This window comes from Bos grunniens, chromosome 10 (genome assembly GCF_055505025.1).
Source record: "Bos grunniens cultivar Pamir isolate PY7600 chromosome 10, Bosgru_T2T1.0, whole genome shotgun sequence".
NCBI classification, from domain to species: domain Eukaryota; kingdom Metazoa; phylum Chordata; class Mammalia; order Artiodactyla; family Bovidae; genus Bos; species Bos grunniens.
In genome coordinates, this window is record NC_141174.1 from 87,220,591 (window position 1) to 87,242,157 (window position 21,567).

The following is a 21,567-nucleotide window of genomic DNA, read 5'->3' on the forward strand; positions in this document are numbered from 1 at the left end:
ATTTTTATTAGCACATCACTGAGACATTTTTGTATCTGAAACTGGGGACAGGGATCAAAATATTGTTTTTTGTTTTAATCTGTACTGCAAGCAATTCTCATAATGCTATTCCTGAAGAGGCATATGCAGGAAAGAGGACAGGCTACTTCCCCTTCTGGAGGTATCTGGCCAAGAAATTTGTCAGTCAATATGACCCACTGCCCTGTTTCTTTATAAAACAGTACTGGGAACCAGACACTCTACTTAATATATTCAGGCACAGTTGAAACAAAGGGACGTTTATTTAAAATTTTAAAACCTTAAGAATAACGAGTATAACAACTCTGAATTTTCTAAGGGAATTTATATTCTTTCTCTTGGCTACATATTATACTTTTAAGTATTTTAATGTAGAATTAAAAGAACAATATTTTTTTCATATAACATACCTGATTGTCTCCTGATAAGAAAGGAAAGAAATCTAATCCTGCAGAAGAAAAAATTATTTTAGTTGGGGGGGGGAAAAAAAAGAGCCTCCCAAATGCCCCAACACTACAAAAATAAAGACAATATCTTAAAAGCTAATTCTAAATTCATTTAGCATTTTATTTAAACATGAAGAGTTGAGCTGAATATTTTAGATGCCTCCCATCTCTAGATTACAAAGCCTGGAGTCCAAGTTTCAGCAATGGTGTGCACTCCTGGTGACGCCATCTATAGGACTTGGGCCACTGCTGCCCCATTCAAATCCAAACACCAACCCCTTAAACTGACTCAGCACTTTTCACCAAACGCTCTCACTGACTCCCATGAAGTTACTTTTCAATCTAACCTACTCCACACAAGCACCTCATGAGGTATGCAATTATATTTGGTTTCATTTTGCGGATGAGAAAGTTTGAAGTTAAAAGATGTTAAGCAAGTTGTAAGACAGATTTTCTTCCTCAAATTCCTTCACTTCCCACTGTCTGTACTGGATTCTAACTCAGAGACTAGAGTGACACGAGAGGGGAAGAGATCCGAGGGAGTGTCTCTGCTGGCGTGGAGGACCAGCTCTCATCCCTGACTGCAGGGCAGGCACTGTAAGCTGGCCCCTTCCAATTCACATTCTTGTCCACACTGCCCAGTGTGTAATGTGATGAAGAGGAAGTAAACCAACATGAATAAAATCCCTCATGATGATATCTAAACTTGAAGAACAGTACAACACACAGATGCAGATAAAAATATGACAACACAAACACTTTGGGGATACCTCCAAAGTATGGCAGGTATCCCACTCCATTATTCTTGCCTGGAAACTCCCATGGACAGAGGAGCTTGGCAGGCTATAGTCCATGGGTTCCAAGAGTTGGACCCGACTCAGTGACTAAACCACCACCACTACCACTATCTACAGTAGAACAGATTACACCTTAAGGATCTGAAAATGTATAGAACTTCGGTTCTTGACAGTGAGTTTGGCAACGGGCAGTGAGAAACAGGGTTACACTGACTAACAAAGTAGCTACTAACCACCTAGTGTGGCTATTTAAATTTACTAAGATGAAAGAAAATAAAAAACTCAGTTCTTTACTCACACTAGCCACATTTAAATGCTCAGTAACCACTTGTAGCTTAGTAGCTACTGTACTGGCCAGATTACATCTCCCTAGTTGCAGAAAGTTCTATTGGACAGAGCTGAAACAGGGTTTTTACAACATTCACTAAGAATTCACTCAACTATCTTAGCTCCCAAAAATCCTTGCCAGTGACCCTGAATTTTACTGTACAGAAGGGATGGACAGAAACTTCTACTTTGTGCTTTTGTATTATATTTTCTACAATGAGAAAATATGGCTTTCTGTAATTTAAAAAATGTTCTTAGATTATATGGCTAATATACAGATTATTAAATTATAAAGATACATGACAACAATAATTCTTTTTGATAATATAAATGACTATTATGAACTCAAAATACACTGTAGAAATGATTATAATGACATTTCAAATTACTTTAAAAGAAGACACCGGGTTCACCAGAACAAAAATTAAAACTTTCCAATGTTTCAATTCTGCATTGTCTAAAAGATAATACAACATAGCTACCCACAATGTATGCTGCATTATAACCAGATTCAGGCAGCAAAAAATAATTTTCATAAATATAAAAATTCAAAGCAACATAAGCAACATACTGGAAATCATTCAAAAGCCACTTGTAGACTACTCTGAAGTACAAAAACCTAAAGATCATTCCTTTATTTTTACCACTGGTAGTGAAACACTGGCTACTGATGAAGGCACTACCAGGAAACGGAGCCTGTATTTATTTATGACCGGAGTATATATTCCTCCACCTTCCTAGATTCCAACCTCCTCTATCCCTGATCTTTCAATCTTTCTTAAACTTGCCCAGAAGAAGACTATATAGATCAAAGGCATTTATAATGCTATATGACAACACAGAAGAATGGGTAACTCACCTTGTAAGTCATAAGGCATGGGTGTCATGTGGAAAGGATGTCTGTAGTCTTGGATGAGGGATGTGTTAATATAGCTTGTGTCTACAGCAGGGAGGCTTGGGGTACGGGACACTGGAGATGCTTGATGTGGAAGACTCAGTATGCTAGAAGAAAAAACGGTTTGCAAAATTTTCATGAGTCAGTTGAACTTAAGTTTAATAAAAGGGCAGAATCTCACAATGAGTCCCAGTTTTTGTGCTGAAAATAAAAACAAAAGCAAAGCAATATATAATTTAGATTACCATGATTATTAGGAAATAATTTGTATACTTATTAGCAGCTTTCCGAGGCTATAAGAAAAAGAAATGGATGCAATGGTATCCAACATTCATAAATCACATGCTGTCTTTGGAACATCATCTACACTTTTAGAATGCAGGCCAAAGGCATAGTTGAGCCACTTCAATGAAATGTAAGTGAAAAGTACAGCAGACAAAATTCTAAAACCTTTAAACTAAGGTTTAAAACTAAACCTTTTTAGTTTTAAAACTAAACTTTAAAACTAAACTAAGGTTTAAAACTAAAACCTTTAAACTAAGGTGTTGGCAAGTAAAAAGAATAGGTAAATCCTTGCAAAGAAAACACATCTAACAAGACTAGGGGAATGAAGAAGCAATCTGAGCAGTGAAGAGTTAACAGCTGGCCCTCAGACTTGTAAGATTTATGAGAATAAAAACTAGGTACTGTTTATCTTGGAATACCTAATGCCCAGCACAGTCACGAGGAACGCTGTTTGCATAAAAGGTCTGCTGAATGAACGAAGGCTGCAAGACAAGGAGTAGAGATCCTCCAAAATGAACAGGTGATGGAGCGTATTTAAAGGGAGGACAGTATAAACGGAAAAAGAAAAAAGAACAAAGAGAGGGATTCTGGGAGAATAGAGGGACATGTTTAAGTAGCTAAGTAGTTAAATACTTTTTTTCTTTACCAAAAATTAATGAAAAGCAAAAAGGAGGAAGTAATAAAGGAAAAAGAAAAGGCAGAATTAAAATGATTTTGAAAAGAAAAAGGATTCTCATAGTCCTGTGTGAAATCATAAGGGCCATACTGCTATCCCAAGCATATAAGAGGCCAACAGATATGTTACAGAAAACAGAGAGACAGACAGAGGCTGTCTTTTGCATTGAAAAGTTCATGTAAAGTGCTGGGGGTATGGAGATGCAATTTCAGTGGTAGAGAATACCTCTAAAGGTGCCAAGCAAGGCTGGGTCTCCAGAAACAGTGCTCTAGTTGTGATGCGCTACCTTGTCTTTATGAATGGGATATGAAGTATAAAATATACTCTCATCCACCTCATAACATTGTTTTGTCTAATGGAAACTTAATTAAACTTCTTACATCTACAGAAAGTACCATTTTCCATTAGCTATTTCCTCTGACAATACTCAAGGGATTATAAAGGATTACAAGAGAGACAAAAGCAGTTGAAACGCTAGTCTTTGAAAAACATCTTGGTATACCAAAGAGCAAAGGAAATTTCTGGAGGAATACTAAACACTCAGTGGCTGAAGACAGCAAAATATTTTACATTTACTAATGTTTGTGTCTTTCTATTTCCTGGCTGGCTCTTTATCTTCCAATTTTGTGATAATATTCTAAAATGATTTCCACCTTCACACTGCACAATAACAAATCCAATATGTTGGGTTTAGGTTTCTATTTATAGGCTAGTCATTGCTGAAAAATGGTCACTGGTATTGAATATGGTGTTATCCTTCTAAAAAAAAATCATAAGTTTTCAGGTTGCTTGTTTTTAAATCTGAAAATAGAGAAAGGTTTGGCATTTGCAAATACTCTATCTGGGTTCAATTAGTCACTGGGAAGCTCAAGAAGTAGTTAATGCATCTAATGTAATTTCCCAGACATAATAAACAAGCTATTTTTGGAGAAACAGCACAGCAAAAGTTCTAAGAAGAAATATTAGATTTCTAAACACTCAAAATATTTCCTTTAAGGAAAAATGTTTACATATATATGACTACTATCAATATCCTAAAGAGTAGAACTTATATATATAAAAAATGATGTACTTAATCCACGAAATATTTATACATCCAGATTTATGAAATAAATTTTAATAGTGCTATAATGGCATTTAAAGTAATAAAATAATAATGTGTTTTTGGTCATACTGGAGGGCCACAGTCCATGCAGTCACAAAGAGTCGGATATAACTGAGCAACTAAGCACATGTTAAATATAGTATAGTCACACCATTTAAAAATATGTATTTACGTATAAATTAGCCCACCAGGCTCCTCTGTCCATGGAATTCTCCAGGCAAGACTCCTGGAGTAGGCTGCCATTCCCTTCTCCAGGGGATCTTCCCGACCAAGGGATTGAACCCTGGTCTCCTGCATTGTAGGCATCTTAGCCACCAGGGAAGCCCCATAAGTATATATATTAAATATAAAATCTAAAATAAAATCTTAGAATCAAAATTCAACAGGTATTTGTTCTAACTATGCTGCTTTTGGTAATCTGACTCCCCACAACGCCTCCAGATTTTAAAAAGAAGCTAGTGTAATAACAAGGTCAGGCTTGTTGGATAACAGCTGTCAAGGTAGGCTGCAGCAGAGGTGAATGTTTATAAAGTAGAATATAAAGTCGAATTAGTGTTTAAATACCCATTTCATTTAAAATAATGATACTGCTTTTAATATCTTTATTCCCATCTGTATGATGAGATAAACTACTCTAGAGAAACATCAATCTGTGTAACATGTTTGGTTGTATTATAAAGATTCCTGAAATAGCCAAAGTCCTCTAACAAGAGAGGAGCTACATTTATCACAATTGTACTCTTTTAATGTTGAAACTTCAACTTTCATGTAACTACAAATATACTCAAATAGAAGATCTTTTTATTTCATCAAACAGTATCAAGCCTGAAAATAATCTGACTGCAAGCATCAAAGTACCTGTTCTTGGTCTGGTGTTAACTTTCCTTCTTAAACCTTGAAATCTGTATCAATGCTTTCTGCAGACTTTCCTCCTCTCACTTAAATTCTTCCTTCAGGCACTAGTTTGTTGGAATATTTTCTAAATAGCTCCTATTCAATTACATCAGGCCACATAACTCTCCTGATATATACCTAAAAGGGGTCACATCTATTCTAGATTTACCTCTTGTGTGCTACAACTGTGCCTCAGCAACACAAGACGCCCTTTGCTGAGAATCTCCGAAGTGTCTCAAGAGACTAACAGTCTTTTAAGAGTATGGCTACACAGTCCACTACTTATTTTACCATCCTCTTCAAAATGTTAAACTCTTTAAGGTTGGGCCTGTACCAATTCACTGTATTACCACTTACGTTTAGCACAGGGTGTTTTACATAACGCAGATAGTAACGTTTCATGAAGTGAACTGAGGCATAACCAAGGTACATTATTATTGACGTGAGACTAATGGAAGTATGGGAAATGAGCCTGCAAAACAGAAAGCTCTGTGTACTGCAGCGTAAGTCTTGGACAACTTTTGTTGCCAGTCTTGCACATTCTGAGGCAGGTTTAAAGCATTTACCTGATACTTCTCTGGGGTCGCAAAGAGTCGGACATGACTGAGCGACTTCACTTTCACTTCTCTGCTTTCTGCTTAGGGTTAATTTCACAGCATACACTTTTTAGTTTGAGTAAATATTTAAAATCCTATGACCAGCATTAGGATCAACTGAGAACTCATTAAGGCTCAGACGGTAAAAAAAAATCTGCCTGCAATGCAGGAGACCCAAGCTCAATCCCAAACACTTTCTGTTCCTATTCCTGAATCAGACATGGGGGGACAGGAGAACAATGTGTTTTAATAAGCCCTTCAGGTGATTCTGATGCATACTCAAGTTTGAGAAACACTGTATTAGAACCATCTTTTGGTATGATGAATATCATTACCCAAGTGACCCCTTTAATGCATTATTCCAGCCCCTTAAGAAAAGCAAGAGAGTTCCAGAAAAACATCTATTTCAGCTTTCTTGACTATGCCAAAGCCTTTGTGTGGAGCACAATAAACTGTGGAAAATTCTGAAAGAGATGGGAATACCAGACCACCTGACCTGCCTCTTGAGAAATCTGTATGCAGGTCAGGAAGCAACAGTTAGAACTGGACATGGAACAACAGACTGGTTCCAAATAGGAAAAGGAGTATGTCAAGGCTGTATATTGTCACCCTCCTTATTTAACTTCTATGCAGAGAAATGCTGGACTGCAGGTAGCACAAGCTGGAATCAAGATTGCAGGGAGAAATATCAATAGCCTCAGATATGCAGATGACACCACCCTTATGGCAGAAAGTGAAGAAGAACTAAAGAGCCTCATGATCAAAGTGAAAGAGGAGAGTGAAGAAGTTGGCTTAAAGCTCAACATTCAGAAAACTAAGATCATGGCATCCGATCCCATCACTTCTTGGCAAATAGATGGGAAAACAGTGGAAACAGTGGCTGACTTTATTTTTCTGGGATCCAAAATTACTGCAGGTGGTGATTGCAGCCATGAAATTAAAAGACGCTTTCTCCTTGGAAGGAAAGTTATGATCAACCTAGACAGCATATTAAAAAACAGAGACATTACTTTGTCAACAAAAGTTTGTCTAGTCAATGCTATGGTTTTTCCAGTGGTCACGTATGAATGTAAGAGTTGGACTGTGGAGAAAGCTGAGCGCCGAAGAATTGATGCTTTTGAACTGTGGTGTTGGAGAACTTGAGAGTCCCCTGGACTGTCAGCAGATCCAACCAGTCCATCCTAAAGGAGATCAGTCCTGGGTCTTCATTGGTAGGACTGATGTTGAGGCTGAAACTCCAATACTTTGGCCACCTGATGCGAAGAGCTGACTCACTGGAAAAGACCCTGATGCTGGGAAAGATTGAGGGCAGGAGAAGGGGACGACACAGGATGAGATGGTTGGATGGCATCACTGGCTCAATGGACATGGGTTTGGGTGGACTCCGGGAGTTGGTGATGGACAGGGAGGCCTGGTGTGCTGCGATTCATGGGGTCGCAAAGAATCGGACAAAACTGAGCAACTGAAGTGAACTGAAGAAATACACTGAGAACAATCCAACTCATTCTCTGTACTGTTTTACAATGGTGCATAACCATTTTATTTGGCAGATCTTTTAATCCTATTTTCAAAATTAACTTTCACAATGACTTTAAAAAAAAAAAAAAGATCTCGGCACTTACCCTTTATTATTTAGTGGCGATGTGGGAGACAGGGAAGGACAGGTTCTCTTGGCAGATGGCTCTTCTTCTTCTTCATCTGATGAACTGTCTATGGTTAGATCAATCACCTCTACTTTCTTACTTTTATTTGAAGACTGGTGATGAGAAGCCACTTGGTGCTCTAATGTGGAGCTTAAGCATCCTAGGAGGGAATAATCAAAACACAAGGCAAAAAAAGTCCTGTGATATCTCTTTTTCCCTCAGCCTATGGATTAGTCTGTCAGTTACAGTTTAGACTTTTTCAGTTATAGTTATACTGCTGGGGCCTAAGAAGAAAAGCGCAATCGTGGCTCTACTCCTCTAAGCTCAAGACTACTAGTATAGATTGTCAAGGATTTTTTTTTTTAATAATTCTGAGTTAGAGAATCAAAATGTTACGTCCGCCTCACAATAAAAACAGTCTGAGAGCAAATTCACACGTTACACATTTCCCTGTACATTACCTGATACACTGAGAAATGTTATGGTAATACTTTAGCTTCCTTACAGCAAAAACATACTAAAAGCTAGAGAAAAAATGCAAATGAAAAAAGAACATTCACTAACCTATATCAAGTCTGTTAAAAATTTAAAAGGATACCATTTCAAAAGCATGACTTCACAAAAAAAAAGCTTATTAAATTATGTTACTCTGAAACCTCATACACAAAAATTTAAAAACTTGCAAAAGGTGAATTTAAAAAGAGCTTCACTACTTCTGAACATTTAATCAATAATTTAATAAGAGTTATTGTGTTATCCATAAATTATGAATATTCTTAAAAAAAGTTGAGTTTTAATATTGAAAACCAGGCTTTAAAAGAGCAAGGAGAGTGCACCATCCCTTTGGAAAACTAACACTCACCATCAACTCCATTGTAAGAGGCAGAAACTTCCTGTACTTCCTTTTTTGATCTCATAGGTGCCCAAGAGCCGTCCTCCTTAAACTGTATTTCATCACAATCTGTACAGTACTTTAGGATTTCCATAAACAAGCTATAAAAAACAATTTGTCCTTTGAATATCACATTCTAAATTAAGACCTATTAGAATTACTGTTCAAAAAACATTCAGACCTATTTTTTGTACAAGTATAAATGAGAAAGTACAAGGTATTATTTGTTCTTAAAATCTAGGGTTAAATAGGAAAATAGTTACTTATATTATGGTAGGTTTATGCAAGAAAATATTACATAACTGAAAAATGAGGTTTCCAGAGATTTAAAAAAACATAACATGAGGGGGGGTGGTGAATGTTCATAGTAAGTGGGAAGAGGACAAAGAAAGAAAACTCTGTATTTCAAAAACAAAATTCTGTGTGTGAGTGGTATATAAATAGTGGTTATCTCTGAGAGGTAACATGGAAGATATTTATTCTTTTTCTTTAAACGTTTCAACATAATCCAAACTGCCTACAGTAAGCACATCTTATTCGATAACTGTAGAAATACATGTAAGATATGTACTGAAAGATAGAACTCCTTGATAAATACCATGCAGATACTAAAAAATGAGATTTGCCAAAATGTGTAACACGAATGATCAAATTCTTAGGTTATAATGTTAAACAAAACCAAAGGATAAAAAATACTGATACTGTATAATCACAATTATGGGAAAATAAAAATCAGAATACATCTTTTTATTTTCCTGCGTTTTCCAATTTTTCTTTAGGAGTATGTATGTATGTGTGGATATTATAATAAGAAAGAAAAATCCCAATTGATGGGGGCATCTAAAGTTATGTAATATACAGAGTTGGTAAAATATTATTCAATTTATTAGTGATCACTGACATCTCTGAAAAATTAAACATACAACATTTAAGTTACACATTTACTTTCCCCCATATGATTGGTCTGGCACCTTTCAAGCTCTGGGTTACACCTGTATTGCTAAATGTATTCCATTCCTTATGTTATACCTTCTGGCTCCTTTGTTTCCTCAAATACTATAGATAAGATACATTAAGCATTTTGCTAGAGAGCACAGGAAATATCAAGAATATATTTTTTTCTTTTCACAATTTATTTTTGCTCAGAGGGAAAAAGGAAAAAAAAAAGGAGGCTAGAGAACAGGAGAAAATTTAAAAAGATATTTGAAGATGTGTGGAAGGACAGATAAAACACTGGAATGTCAGGGAAAAAAAAGTAACTGTTGTGATGCTATAGATGGAGAAGAAAGACAAAGCCAAGTGTTTTAGGGGAAACAGAAACAAAGAGAGCTGCTAGTCAGTGTGTTGGTCATTTTTAGGAGCCCACACAGCAGGGAGTAGGCCCATATAGTGAATGAAGCACCAGAAAATCTCCAAAAACAGCCCGACTTTTGGTCAGCTTAGGTAAACAGAGTTTCGCAATTCTTTCATTCTTCCTCTAGAAAGGTCTACATGTCTAGGGACAGATGGAGTCACGTTAGGAAAAGGTGTAAGCTACACCCTGCTCAGAACCACTGGTCCTTTAAAATGGTAATGTCAGGAGGCACTGACAGTGAGGCATGTATCTTCAAAACAAGAAGACATAGTTAAAAAGGGAAAATGTTCACAATATTAATTACTTAGAAAAAATATAGATTTCTACAGTCATGAATATTCTAAAAATATATAACTCAGAAACCACTATCTATAGAATTTTAATCCCAAACCTGATGGGTAACAAAACTAATAGATGGTTACTATAAAGTACAAGGAAAAACTTTAAATTGACATACCCATCAATAATAAGGTGTTCATATGGGGCCTTCTTATCACAGACAGGACAAACCCAAGTTGGTTTTTTCTCATTCATCTGAATATAAAGAGTTGCATCAAAACACTGCAGATGAGAACATGTGAGGGCCCGACATGGAATTGTCAGCCGCATTTTACCAAGCTTTAAAAGAGGGAGACAAAAGTTAAGTATTAGACAACCGTTGTTAAAAGTTTTTCCTGAAACAAACACAATGTGCATGTATTCTGATTTAAAGCATATTGTGTCTACTTTCAACACACTTCCTGTAAAACATCTACAGGTTAAAAATTACTATTATTTCTTTGGATATTAAAATACAGAGACTATGGAAAATCTACAGCAGAGGTTATTTACCCTCAATTCACAGCTTATAACCCTCAATTCACAGCTTACAGATCCACTTTTAGGGAGAAAGACCATGAATCCCTTGAAATTACACACAAAATCTTATAAATGTGTGCATTTTTCCAAAGAGTGCTTTCACCAAATTGTTAGGGTAGTCCCGAATCCAAAAAAGAACCACTTTACTAGGTACTGGGAAAGGAAAAATGAATGCCTTACTAAATGCTCAAGATATAATCAACCTGATCTCTGAATGAGAGTAATTTACAGGTCAAAACAATAAACACTCCCACGTTTGGCATAATTGCCTAATGGCAGCTCTGAGCAAAGCCAGTTGTTTGCACTCTCTTCCCTCACTGGGTACCATCACAGGCAATTCAGCAAACACCTCTGGACCTCTAGCATCTCTGGCACGTTATGAGACTTGCTCTTCTTGCCCTGCAAACAGTGCTTCTGCTGACACAGGTCGAGTCTGTACTATGAACAATGAGATCTGCTTCATTTGGTCTGAACTGCTAGCTTTGGCCCAAAGCAGAAAAGCTGTCCCAAGACCTGCCCAGGGAGCTACCATATCACCACCTCCTTGCATGGAGGACACTTCATACAGTTCAGCCAGATAACCACTGCAGGGTCCCCAGAGGTCATAGTGCCCATATAGTATAGAAGTCACCTACTTTCAATAACCATATTTTTTCCCCCTAAATATTAGGAAAAGATTTTCACACATATTTGTGAGCTTGAAAAATATAAAGGTTTGAAAAGTATAAAAGTTAAATAAGAAAAAAAAAAAAAGATTCTTGGCTTTGAATTTCAGGGAAATGTGCAATTTCCTAGTCTACCAAGGAAACTGTCATTTGGGGTCCTGAATTATTGTTCTGGCACCAGTGACTTACTGTGCCTCTAGGAAAGGCACTTAACCTTGCCGGGCCTCTCTTTCTATCTCTGATAGAACATGGCTTCCCCCTTACTTCAACAGGATGTAGTGATGAAGAATAAACAAGGACCCAGAATGTGCCATCATCTTGAGAAAGGAGAAATGCCAGTGTATAGTATCAGAAGTATGAACAGGAAGGATACAGAGAAAACTGACAGCTTCCTCCTCTGTGCTCCCAACTCCACCCTGCATATGATCACGCTGTTTATTTATGTGTTTCTCCTCCTCCAAGAAACACATCTGGCTCATCTCCTTATCTTCAGCACTAGGAAATGCACCTGCTACATATACAGCAGGAAGATGGTCCTGTGTACTGATCAGGCTTCAGCTGTGCATGCTGGACAGTTTCTAGGAGGCACCATTCACTTACAGTGTGAATTTTGGATGTTATTTAGTCTCTCTGAGCCTTAGTTTTCTAAAATGGGAATAAAAGTAGCATCTATACCATAAGACTGGGGGGTCTAAATTATATTCATTGCACAGGGTCTAACACATAGTAAGTACTCAATATATGCCCCCATTATTAAAGTACAGAAACATATTTACTTCAAATCACTTTATGAGCTAGTAGGAGACCCACTCAAACCTCAGCCTAGTCAGTCTTCTCTTCTATGCTCACACAGTATTGAACTATTCCACTACTTCCCTTCTACACTTCTCTTTAATTTTTATGATTTGATTTACCTAAGTACCTGATGAAAAGGCATACACATAAACAGAACGAGCTCTCATAACAAAAAAACCACCTATTTACCATTAGCCAAGACATACCACATTAGTCTAGAAACATTTTCCCAAAACCATCTAGTTGGTGGTGCTAAATTAAATTTTTATGTCTAAAGTTCAGGCCTTAACTTATCTGGGAAGTGCAAGTTCCTACTGAGTAGGTATATTTACCACTGCCTTTAAACTAAGCAGAGAGATTCTAGATGAATACAGTAATCACAGACATGGTTCAGGTAATTGCATAACTAGTAGGCTACTTCTGACAGTTTACAAAGACAGTGGATAAGAAGATAAGATACAAAGACTGTTTCAGAATCCAAGCAAAGGCTGTAGAACTTATACTCTGAAAAGCAATTATTCTCTAAAGACCATCATCTCACATACCTTTAGCCCTAAATTCCCAGCTGTCAGTTCATCTTTTCATTGGGAGAGCAACTCTCAAGCCCTTATGATCAGCCACACTGACAAGTTTACCTACAGAATTTTTAAGGAACACTGCTACATGAATGGCGCAGGAAGGACATGTATAAACAGGTACAAGAAAGAAGTTCATTTTGAAATGCAATTTATTAGCTGTTACACAAATGTCTCGTTTCAAAGAATTACAGAGTAATTGTTACGTGATAACCCTCATATTCCTGACTTTTAAAAACAATCACTAAATTCTAAATACTTATCTTAGAGTGGACACTTAATTCTCTAACTTCAGAGAAGAAGCTGAGCTTTAAACATCTTCATCTTGTAATTACAAACCCCTTTTCCCTATATGGGATGGGATGGACATTTGCATCATTTGCAAATAAACACTTTGAAAACAACTCCCAAATAAGTTTTCTAAAGCCACTAATCTTATTATAACATAATAGTAATTGAGCATACTTCAAGAGAAAAAGAAAATACCCTACTTAGATGTAAGTTCAAACCAGCTTATACCAAAAGGACTCTAAAAAACATCAACAATATATGTACTTTTCCCTTGTAAAAAGAAAAGAACAGTGTGAAATTGGGACTTTTACAACTTTTTCATCATTATCATTATCATAAGTATTTCATGAATAAATCTTCAAAGAGTTTCTTTTTCCTTTTCTTCTATCAATTCCAAGAGATTTGCATTTGAGTTTACAGGTCTAGGGAGTACCTCACAAAGCAGGTTCACAAATATTCTTCCAGTTCTATTTTTAATAAATCAAAACTAAAAAATTCCCAAAGAACAAAAATCATTTTTAATTATTTTCATTGCCTTTAGCTAAACAGCACACAAACAGAAACTCATTTATTTTGAGCTGTGTATATCACAACTGGGCAATTCAAATGCACAGTCAGACATCATATTTACATATTTCAAAGGGAACAAATCTTTTATTATTCTATAAATTTGATATATAGATGAGTTGTCATTAAAAAGTGTTACTTTTTAGAGTAAAAAACCTAAAATATAAGCATTACTGTTCCAGAATAATTGTAAAGGTATTATTTCTTAGGTCAAATAGAAATCCATAAAAGTATTATAATTATGGATTATATACAGAGAGTTGTTTTCCCTACAGTCTGAATTTTGAAAGCATAAGTCAATTTAAAATGAACTGCTATAGTTGCTGAAACTAAAAAAGGGGATATGGAAAGAAAAACTTAAAGTTGGCCCATTAAATTAAGAGGTACAAGGAGCAAAACATGATTAGCATTTTGTACTAATATAAAGATCACCTGAACTATGAAATTCAAAACTAGTTCTATAAATAAGAACATCAAGATTTATGTTGTAGTGCTTATTTATACAAAAAAATGCTTCATCTAAGTGTTAAACAATATAAACATCATATATATTAGCACAACTGTAAACACTTTTAAAATGAGAATGCAAAAAAACAAGACCCTTTCCAGTGATTTAAATGGAAAATGAAGCTTATGCACATTCCTAAATTTCTCATATTCTCTAAACTGGTATTTTATAATGGAACAGGGTGGCAAGAAATCATGTCAAAGGGGAGGGTGGATAAATAGGTGTTTGGAAGCAAGAGGGTATGATAGGTATACAACTTAAAAAACTGTCTTCTCGCCCTTCACTAACCTGGACTGTGAACCATTTTTCTAAATGTTAAAAAAATACCACATTCCTTTACACCTTAGTCTATTATAACATCTGATTAACTTAAGAATCCATCCCAGGTCCCTCCAGCCACTAACTTTCATTGTACAAAAAAATTTACCATTAATTAAATCTGCCACCTTAACCACCTTAAAGTGTACAATTCAATAATACTATGTTCACACTACTGTACGACACATCTCTGGAACTTTTTCATCTAGCACCACTGAAACCCTCCCCCCAGCCCATAGTAACTGTCTATTTTCTGTTTCCATGATTTTGACTACTTTAGATACTTCATGGAATCATATGGTATTTATGCTTTTGTGACTAGTTTATTTTGCTTATTGTAATGTTACCTAGGTGTATCTACCTTGTAGCGTATGACAGGATTTCCTTTTTTTCATGTTGCATACATAATATATCATATTTTATTTGTTCACCTCTTGATGGACATCTGGGTTGCCTCCACCTCTTGGCTATTGTGAATAACACTGTGATGAATGTGGTTATGCAAATTATTTCTTCGAGATCTTACTTTGAATTCTTTTAGATATATGAATTGATGGATCACATATTCATTTTAACTTTTTGAGGTACCTCCATATTGGTTTCCATAATGGCTACAGCATTTTATATTCCCATCAAGAGTGCACAAGGGTTCCAGTATCTGTGGCACCCTTACTGACACTTGTTCTGTTTTTGATTGGAGCAATCCTGATGGGCATGAAGTGATTATCTCATCTGTGCCTTTGATATGCATTTCCTTGGTGATTAGCAGTGTTGAACATCTTTCCGTGTGGTGTTGGCCATCAATGTATCTTCTTTGGAGAAAGGTCTATTCAAGTCCTTTGCTTATTTTTAATCAGGCTTTTTCTTTTTTTGCTGTTGGGGTGCAGAAGTTCCTTATATATTCTGGATATTGACCCCTTCTCAGGTATAAAATTCTCAATTATTTTCTCCCATTCCTTAAGCTGTCTTTTCACTCTGTTCATGGTTTCCTTTGACAAGCAGAAGTTTTTACGTTTGGTGCAGTCCCGTTGGTCTGTTCTTGCTTTTGTCACTTGTGATTTTAGTGTCATATCCAAGAGGTAATTGACAAATTCAACTGAAGCTTTTCCCCCATGTTTCTTAACAATGAAAGGTATTATAGTTTAGATCTTAAATCCATTGTGAATTAATTTTGAGGGTCCAACTTCATTATTTTGCATGTGAATATCCAGTTTTCCCCAATGCCATTTGTTTAGAGACTTTTTCCTATTATGCAGCATTGGCATTCCTAGGCATGTGATCATATATACTGTAAGAATTTGTTTTTGGGCCACTGGTCTATATTATCTATTAATATCATTATGTCAATACTATACCACCTTATATGGGATTTCATTGGAAGGAATGATGCTAAAGCTGAAACTCCAGTACTTTGGCCACCTCATGCGAAGAATTGACTCATTGGAAAAGACTCTGATGCTGGGAGGGATTGGGGGCAGGAGGAGAAGGGGACGACAGAGGATGAGATGGCTGGATGGCATCACTGACTCGATGGACGTTGAGTCTGAATGAACTCCGAGAGTTGGTGATGGACAGGGAGGCCTGGCGTGCTGTGATTCATGGGGTCGCAAAGAGTTGGACATGACTGAGCGACTGATCTGATCTGATCTGATACCATCTTAATTACTACTGCTTTCTAGCATGTTTTGAAATTAGGGAATGGAAGAGCTCAAACTCTGTTCTCATTAAAATTGCTTTGGTTACTCAGAGTCCCTTGAGATTCCATAGAAATTTTAGGATTTTTTTTTTTAATTTCTGTAAAACATGCCAATGGGATTTGATAGGAGCAACAATGAATCTGTAGATCACTTTGGTAGTATGGACATTTTAACAATGTTAAGTTTTCTAGTCCATAATTATAGGATGTCTGTTTATTTCTATTTTCTCTGAATTTCTGCAATGTTTTATAGTTTTCAATCTCCCTGGTTGAGTTTATTCCTAAATATTTTATCCTTTTTGACGCTATAGTAAATGGGAGGCTCAGACTGTAAAGTGTCTGCCTACAATGCGGGAGACCCAGGTTTGATTTCTGGGTCGGGAAGATTCCCTGGAGAAGGAAATGGCAACCCACTCCAGTACTCTTGCCTGGAAAATCCCATGGATGGAAGGGCCTGGTGGGCTACAGTCATGGGGTCGCAAAGAGTTGGATACGACTGAGCAACTTCACTTTCTTTCTTTCTTAGTTTCCTTTTCAGTTTGGTCACCTAGTTCTTTTCAGAAAGACAATTAACTTTTTAAAATTTTATTTATTTATTTTTGGCTGTGCTGCATCTTTGTTGCTGCTTGGACTTTCTCTAGTTGGGGTGAGTGGGGGCTACTCTTTGCTGCAGCATGTGGGATTTTCATTGCTGTTGCTTCTCTTGTGGAGCACTGGCTCTAGGGCGCACAGGCTTCAGTAGCTGTGGCTCCAGGTGCTAGAGCACAGGCTCAACAGTTGTGGTACACGGGCTGAGCTGCTCTGCAGCATGTAGGATCTACCTGATCAGGAATCCAACCCGTGTCTCCTACATTGGCAGGTGGATTCTTTCCACTGAGCCACCAGGGAAGAGGCCACTAACATTTGACTGCTACTTTGTGTTGATTTTGACTATAACTTTGTTAGTTCTAATAAGTTTTTTGTTTGTTTGAGCAATCTTAAGGGGAGTTTTCTACATAAAAGATCATGTCATCTGAAAACAGAAGTTATTTCACTTCTTCCTTTCCAATCTACCACCAGCCCATCTGTTCTGGCTAGAACTTCCAGAACTATATTGAACAGCAGTGGTGCAAATGGGCATCCTTGTCATGTTCTCTACCTTTGAGGAACAACTTTCAAGTCGTTCCACACTGAGTATAATCCTCATTGTGGGCTTTTCATATATGGCTTTTCATATGTTGAGGAAGCATCCTTCTATTTCTAGTTTGTTGAGTATTTTTATCATGAAAGGGTGTTGAATTTTATTAAATGCTTTTGTAATTTTTTTCTATACTGACTGAGATGTGGGTTTTGTTCTCCATTTTGTTAATGTGCTCTGTTACAATGATTTATTTTTGTATGTTGAACAAGTCTTATAATTCCAGCTATGAATTCCACTTGGTCTGGTGTATGATTATTCTAATACACTGGTGAATTCAGTTTGCTAGAATTTTGTTGCAAGTTTTTGTTTCATCAGGGATACTGGTATGCAGTTTTCTAGTTTGTTTGTTTCATTTTGTCTTGTCTTTTTGTGTGGTTTTGGGGATCAGTAACACTATCCTCAAAGAATGAGTTTGGGAGTGTTCGTTCTTTAATTTTTTGTAAGAGTTTGAAAAGGCTTGGTGTTAATTCTTCTTTAAATGTTTGGTAGGATTCTCCACTGAAGCCAAGGGGTCCTAGGCTTTTCTTTGTTGGGAGGTTTTTCATTGCTGCTTCAATCTCCTCACTAGTTACAAGTCTGTTCGGATTTCTTATTTCTCCATGATTCAGTCTTGGTAGGTTATATGCTTGCAGGAATTTATCTACTTCTTCTAGGTTATCTAATTTGTTGGCATCAGATCAGATCAGTCGCTCAGTTGTGTCCAACTCTTTGCAACCCCATGAATCGCAGCACGCCAGGCCTCCCTGTCCATCACCAACTCCCGGAGTTCACTCAGACTCACGTCCATCAAGTCAGTGATGCCATCCAGCCATCTCATCCTCTGTCGTCCCCTTCTCCTCCTGCCCCCAATCCCTCCCAGCATCAGAGTCTTTTCCAATGAGTCAACTCTTCGCATGAGGTGGCCAAAGTACTGGAGTTTCAGCTTTAGCATCATTCCTTCCAAAGAAATCCCAGGGCTGATCTCCTTCAGAATGGACTGGCTGGATCTCCTTGCAGTCCAAGGGACTCTCAGGAGTCTTCTCCAACACCACAGTTCAAAAGCATCAGTTCTTCAGCTCTCAGCCTTCTTCACAGTCCAACTCTCACATCCATACGTGACCACAGGAAAAACCATAGCTTGACTAGACGAACCTTCGATGGCAAGGTAATGTCTCTGCTTTTGAATATGCTATCTAGGTTGGTCATAACTTTCCTTCCAAGGAGTAAGCGTCTGTTAATTTCATGGCTGCAGTCATCATCTGCAGTGATTTTGGAGCCCAGAAAAATAAAGTCTGACACTGTTTCAACTGTTTCCCCATCTATTTCCCATGAAGTGATGGGACTGGATGCCATGATCTTCGTTTTCTGAATGCTGAGCTTTAAGCCAACTTTTTCACTCTCCACTTTCACTTTCATCAAGAGGCTTTATAGTTCCTCTTCACTTTCTGCCATAAGGGTGGTGTCATCTGCATATCTGAGGTTATTGATATTTCTCCCTGCAATCTTGACTCCAGCTTGTGCTTCTTCCAGTCCAGCGTTTCTCATGATGTACTCTGCATATAAGTTAAATAAACAGGGTGACAATATACAGCCTTGACATACTCCTTTTCCTATTTGGAACCAGTCTGTTGTTCCATGTCCAGTTCTAACTGTTGCTTCCTGACCTGCATACAGATTTCTCAAGAGGCAGATCAGGTGGTCTGGTATTCCCATCTCTTTCAGAATTGTCCACAGTTTCTTGTGATCCACACAGTCAAAGGCTTTGGCATAGTCAAGAAAGCAGAAATAGATGCTTTTCTGGAACTCTCTTGCTTTTTCCATAATCCAGCGGATGTTGAAAATTTGATCTCTGGTTCCTCTGCCTTTTCTAAAACCAGCTTGAACATCAGGAAGTTCACGGTTCACATATTGCTGAAGCCTGGCTTGGAGAATTTTGAGCATTACTTTACTAGCGTGTGAGATGAGTGCAATTGTGCGGTAATTTGAGCATTCTTTGGCATTGCCTTTCTTTGGGATTGGAATGAAAACTGACCTTTTCCAGTCCTGTGGCCACTGCTGAGTTTTCAAATTTGCTGGCATATTGAGTGCAACACTTTCACAGCATCATCTTTCAGGATTTGTTGGCACAGCAGTCTCATAATCCTTTTAATTTCTGTGACATCTGTTATAATGTCTCTTCTTTCATTTCTAATTTCAGCTATCTGAATCTTTCCTCTTTTTCCTTAGTTTAGCTAAGGGCTTGTCAATTTTGTTGATCTTTCAAAAACCAACTCTTAGTCTTGTGATTTTTGTTTGGACTGTTTTTCTAGTGTCTTATTTCATTTATCTCTTTTCTAATCTTTATTTCTTTCTGTGTGCTGACTTCAGCTTTAGTTTGTTTTTCTAGTTTCTTGAGGTACAAGATTAGGTTGTTGATTTGAGTTCTTTCTTTTTTAATGTAAGCATTTACTGCTATAAACTTTCCTCTTCCTACTATTTCTGCTGCATCTTGTAAATTTTGGTATACCGTATTTTTATTTTCGTCTTCCAATATTTTCTAAATTCCCTGTGACCTCTTCTTTTGATTCATTGGTTGAGAATGTATTATTAAATTTCCACATGTCTGTGGATTTTCCTGTTTTCTTCATGTTACTGATTCCTACTTTCATCACATTGTGATAAGATATTGTATATGATTTTAATCTTAGATTTGTTAGGACTTCTTTTGTAGCCTAACCCATGCTCTATCTTAGAGAGTGTTCTGTGTGCCCTTGAGAAGGATGTATATTCTGCTTTGTTGGGTGCAGTATATCTGTTAGGTCCAATTGGTATACAGTGTTGATTAGGCTCTTTGCTTACTTACTGATCTTCTGTCTGGTTGTTCTATCAATAACCAAAAGTAGGGTATCAAAGTCTACTACTATTAATATTATTGTGTTTGTGTCTATTTCTCCCTTCAGTTCTGTCAACTACTGAATCATATACATGGGAAAGAATTTAAAATAATTATACAGGGACTTCCCTGGCAGTCTAGGGGTTAAGACTCTGCCTTTTCAGTGCAGTGGGGCACAGGTTTGATCCCTGGTTGGGGAACTAAGATCCCATATGCCACGTGGCATGGCAGAAAAACATAAACAAAAACAAACCCAAAACCCAAACAAACAAAAAACAAACAGAAAAATCCTGGAGTCAAAATATTTTCCCTATAAAAAGGACTGGCCATAGTAAGGGAAAAAAAGATAGAAGGATATATACAAAATGATAGGTTTGGTAGTTTTCCTTAATTTCACTGTATTTTTTCTGTAATTTACAGATGCTTAATAGTGAACAGAAGTTCTCTTAACAAAAGTTTTTTTTTAAGCTGTGTTTATATTGTATTGTATTATAAACTAATTCTTGAGCTACTGACTTCTGCCATTACTTTTTGTGTTGAGGTGTGTTTTTCACACTTGTGTTGAGGTTTTATAAATTATAAGAGACTAAGATATAAGACAAATAAAACAATTTTTATTTAAATTTTTGTTTTTTAAGAATAAATTCATCTTAGATTAGTAGGATTTCAGTATTAAAAGCCTTCAATATCAGACTTGCCTGAACAATCCCAGCAAATGAGGAAATAGCTGAGTCCTCTTATTTTTCATATTTTCTCCCAATTTAAATGATTCATTACAGAACAACAGACAATCAAAATGTAACTTACTTTTAGTTTTTCATGTATTTTTATATGAAAGCAACATTCAACTACCACTTCTACTATTGGTGGACCTAACATCAAATTAGTTAAGCAACAAACCTTAACAACACATTTTTGGAAACATTTTCACTACCAGTTTTCACTTAGACATTATATTTATTTTATACAAATGAATGAAACTGATCTCATTTTCTGGTTTAAAAATGTCTAGTTGATTTTTATATGCATACCAATTCAATTATTCAGGTTAAACAATAGTTTTTAATTCTTGTTATAGTCATTGCTGGCAAAGTGGTTAAGCTAAATGTATGAGAAATCATGGCCAGATTTTTATTCAGAAGCATACTATTTAATAAAATGAAACTGCAATAAATACACTGAAATGATAAACATGCCTCATTTGGAGATTTTACACTTAAGTCTGAGAAACAGTCATCTAATAACCATAATCAATATTTAAATATAACTAAGAATGGAAAATTTTATAGACATAAATTTGTTTAGATTTCAAATCCTAAGACTACATAATATCTT

At 36.6% G+C, this 21,567-nt stretch overlaps 1 protein-coding gene across 5 annotated transcripts in view; it reads right to left on the reverse strand.

Annotated features, from left to right (window-relative positions):
* Positions 1-21,567, reverse strand: part of PIAS1 (protein inhibitor of activated STAT 1) — a 127,922-nt gene that overhangs the window by 4,199 nt on the left and 102,156 nt on the right. For all 5 annotated transcript variants that reach the window (XM_086322821.1, XM_086322818.1, XM_086322817.1 and 2 more), the window contains 5 exons: positions 10,386-10,546; positions 8,545-8,675; positions 7,662-7,842; positions 2,448-2,590; positions 429-466 (listed from right to left, as the gene is read on the reverse strand). In XM_086322821.1, coding sequence (XP_086178947.1) covers positions 429-466; positions 2,448-2,590; positions 7,662-7,842; positions 8,545-8,675; positions 10,386-10,546 — 654 coding nt within the window. The remainder of the gene's footprint in view (positions 1-428; positions 467-2,447; positions 2,591-7,661; positions 7,843-8,544; positions 8,676-10,385; positions 10,547-21,567) is intronic.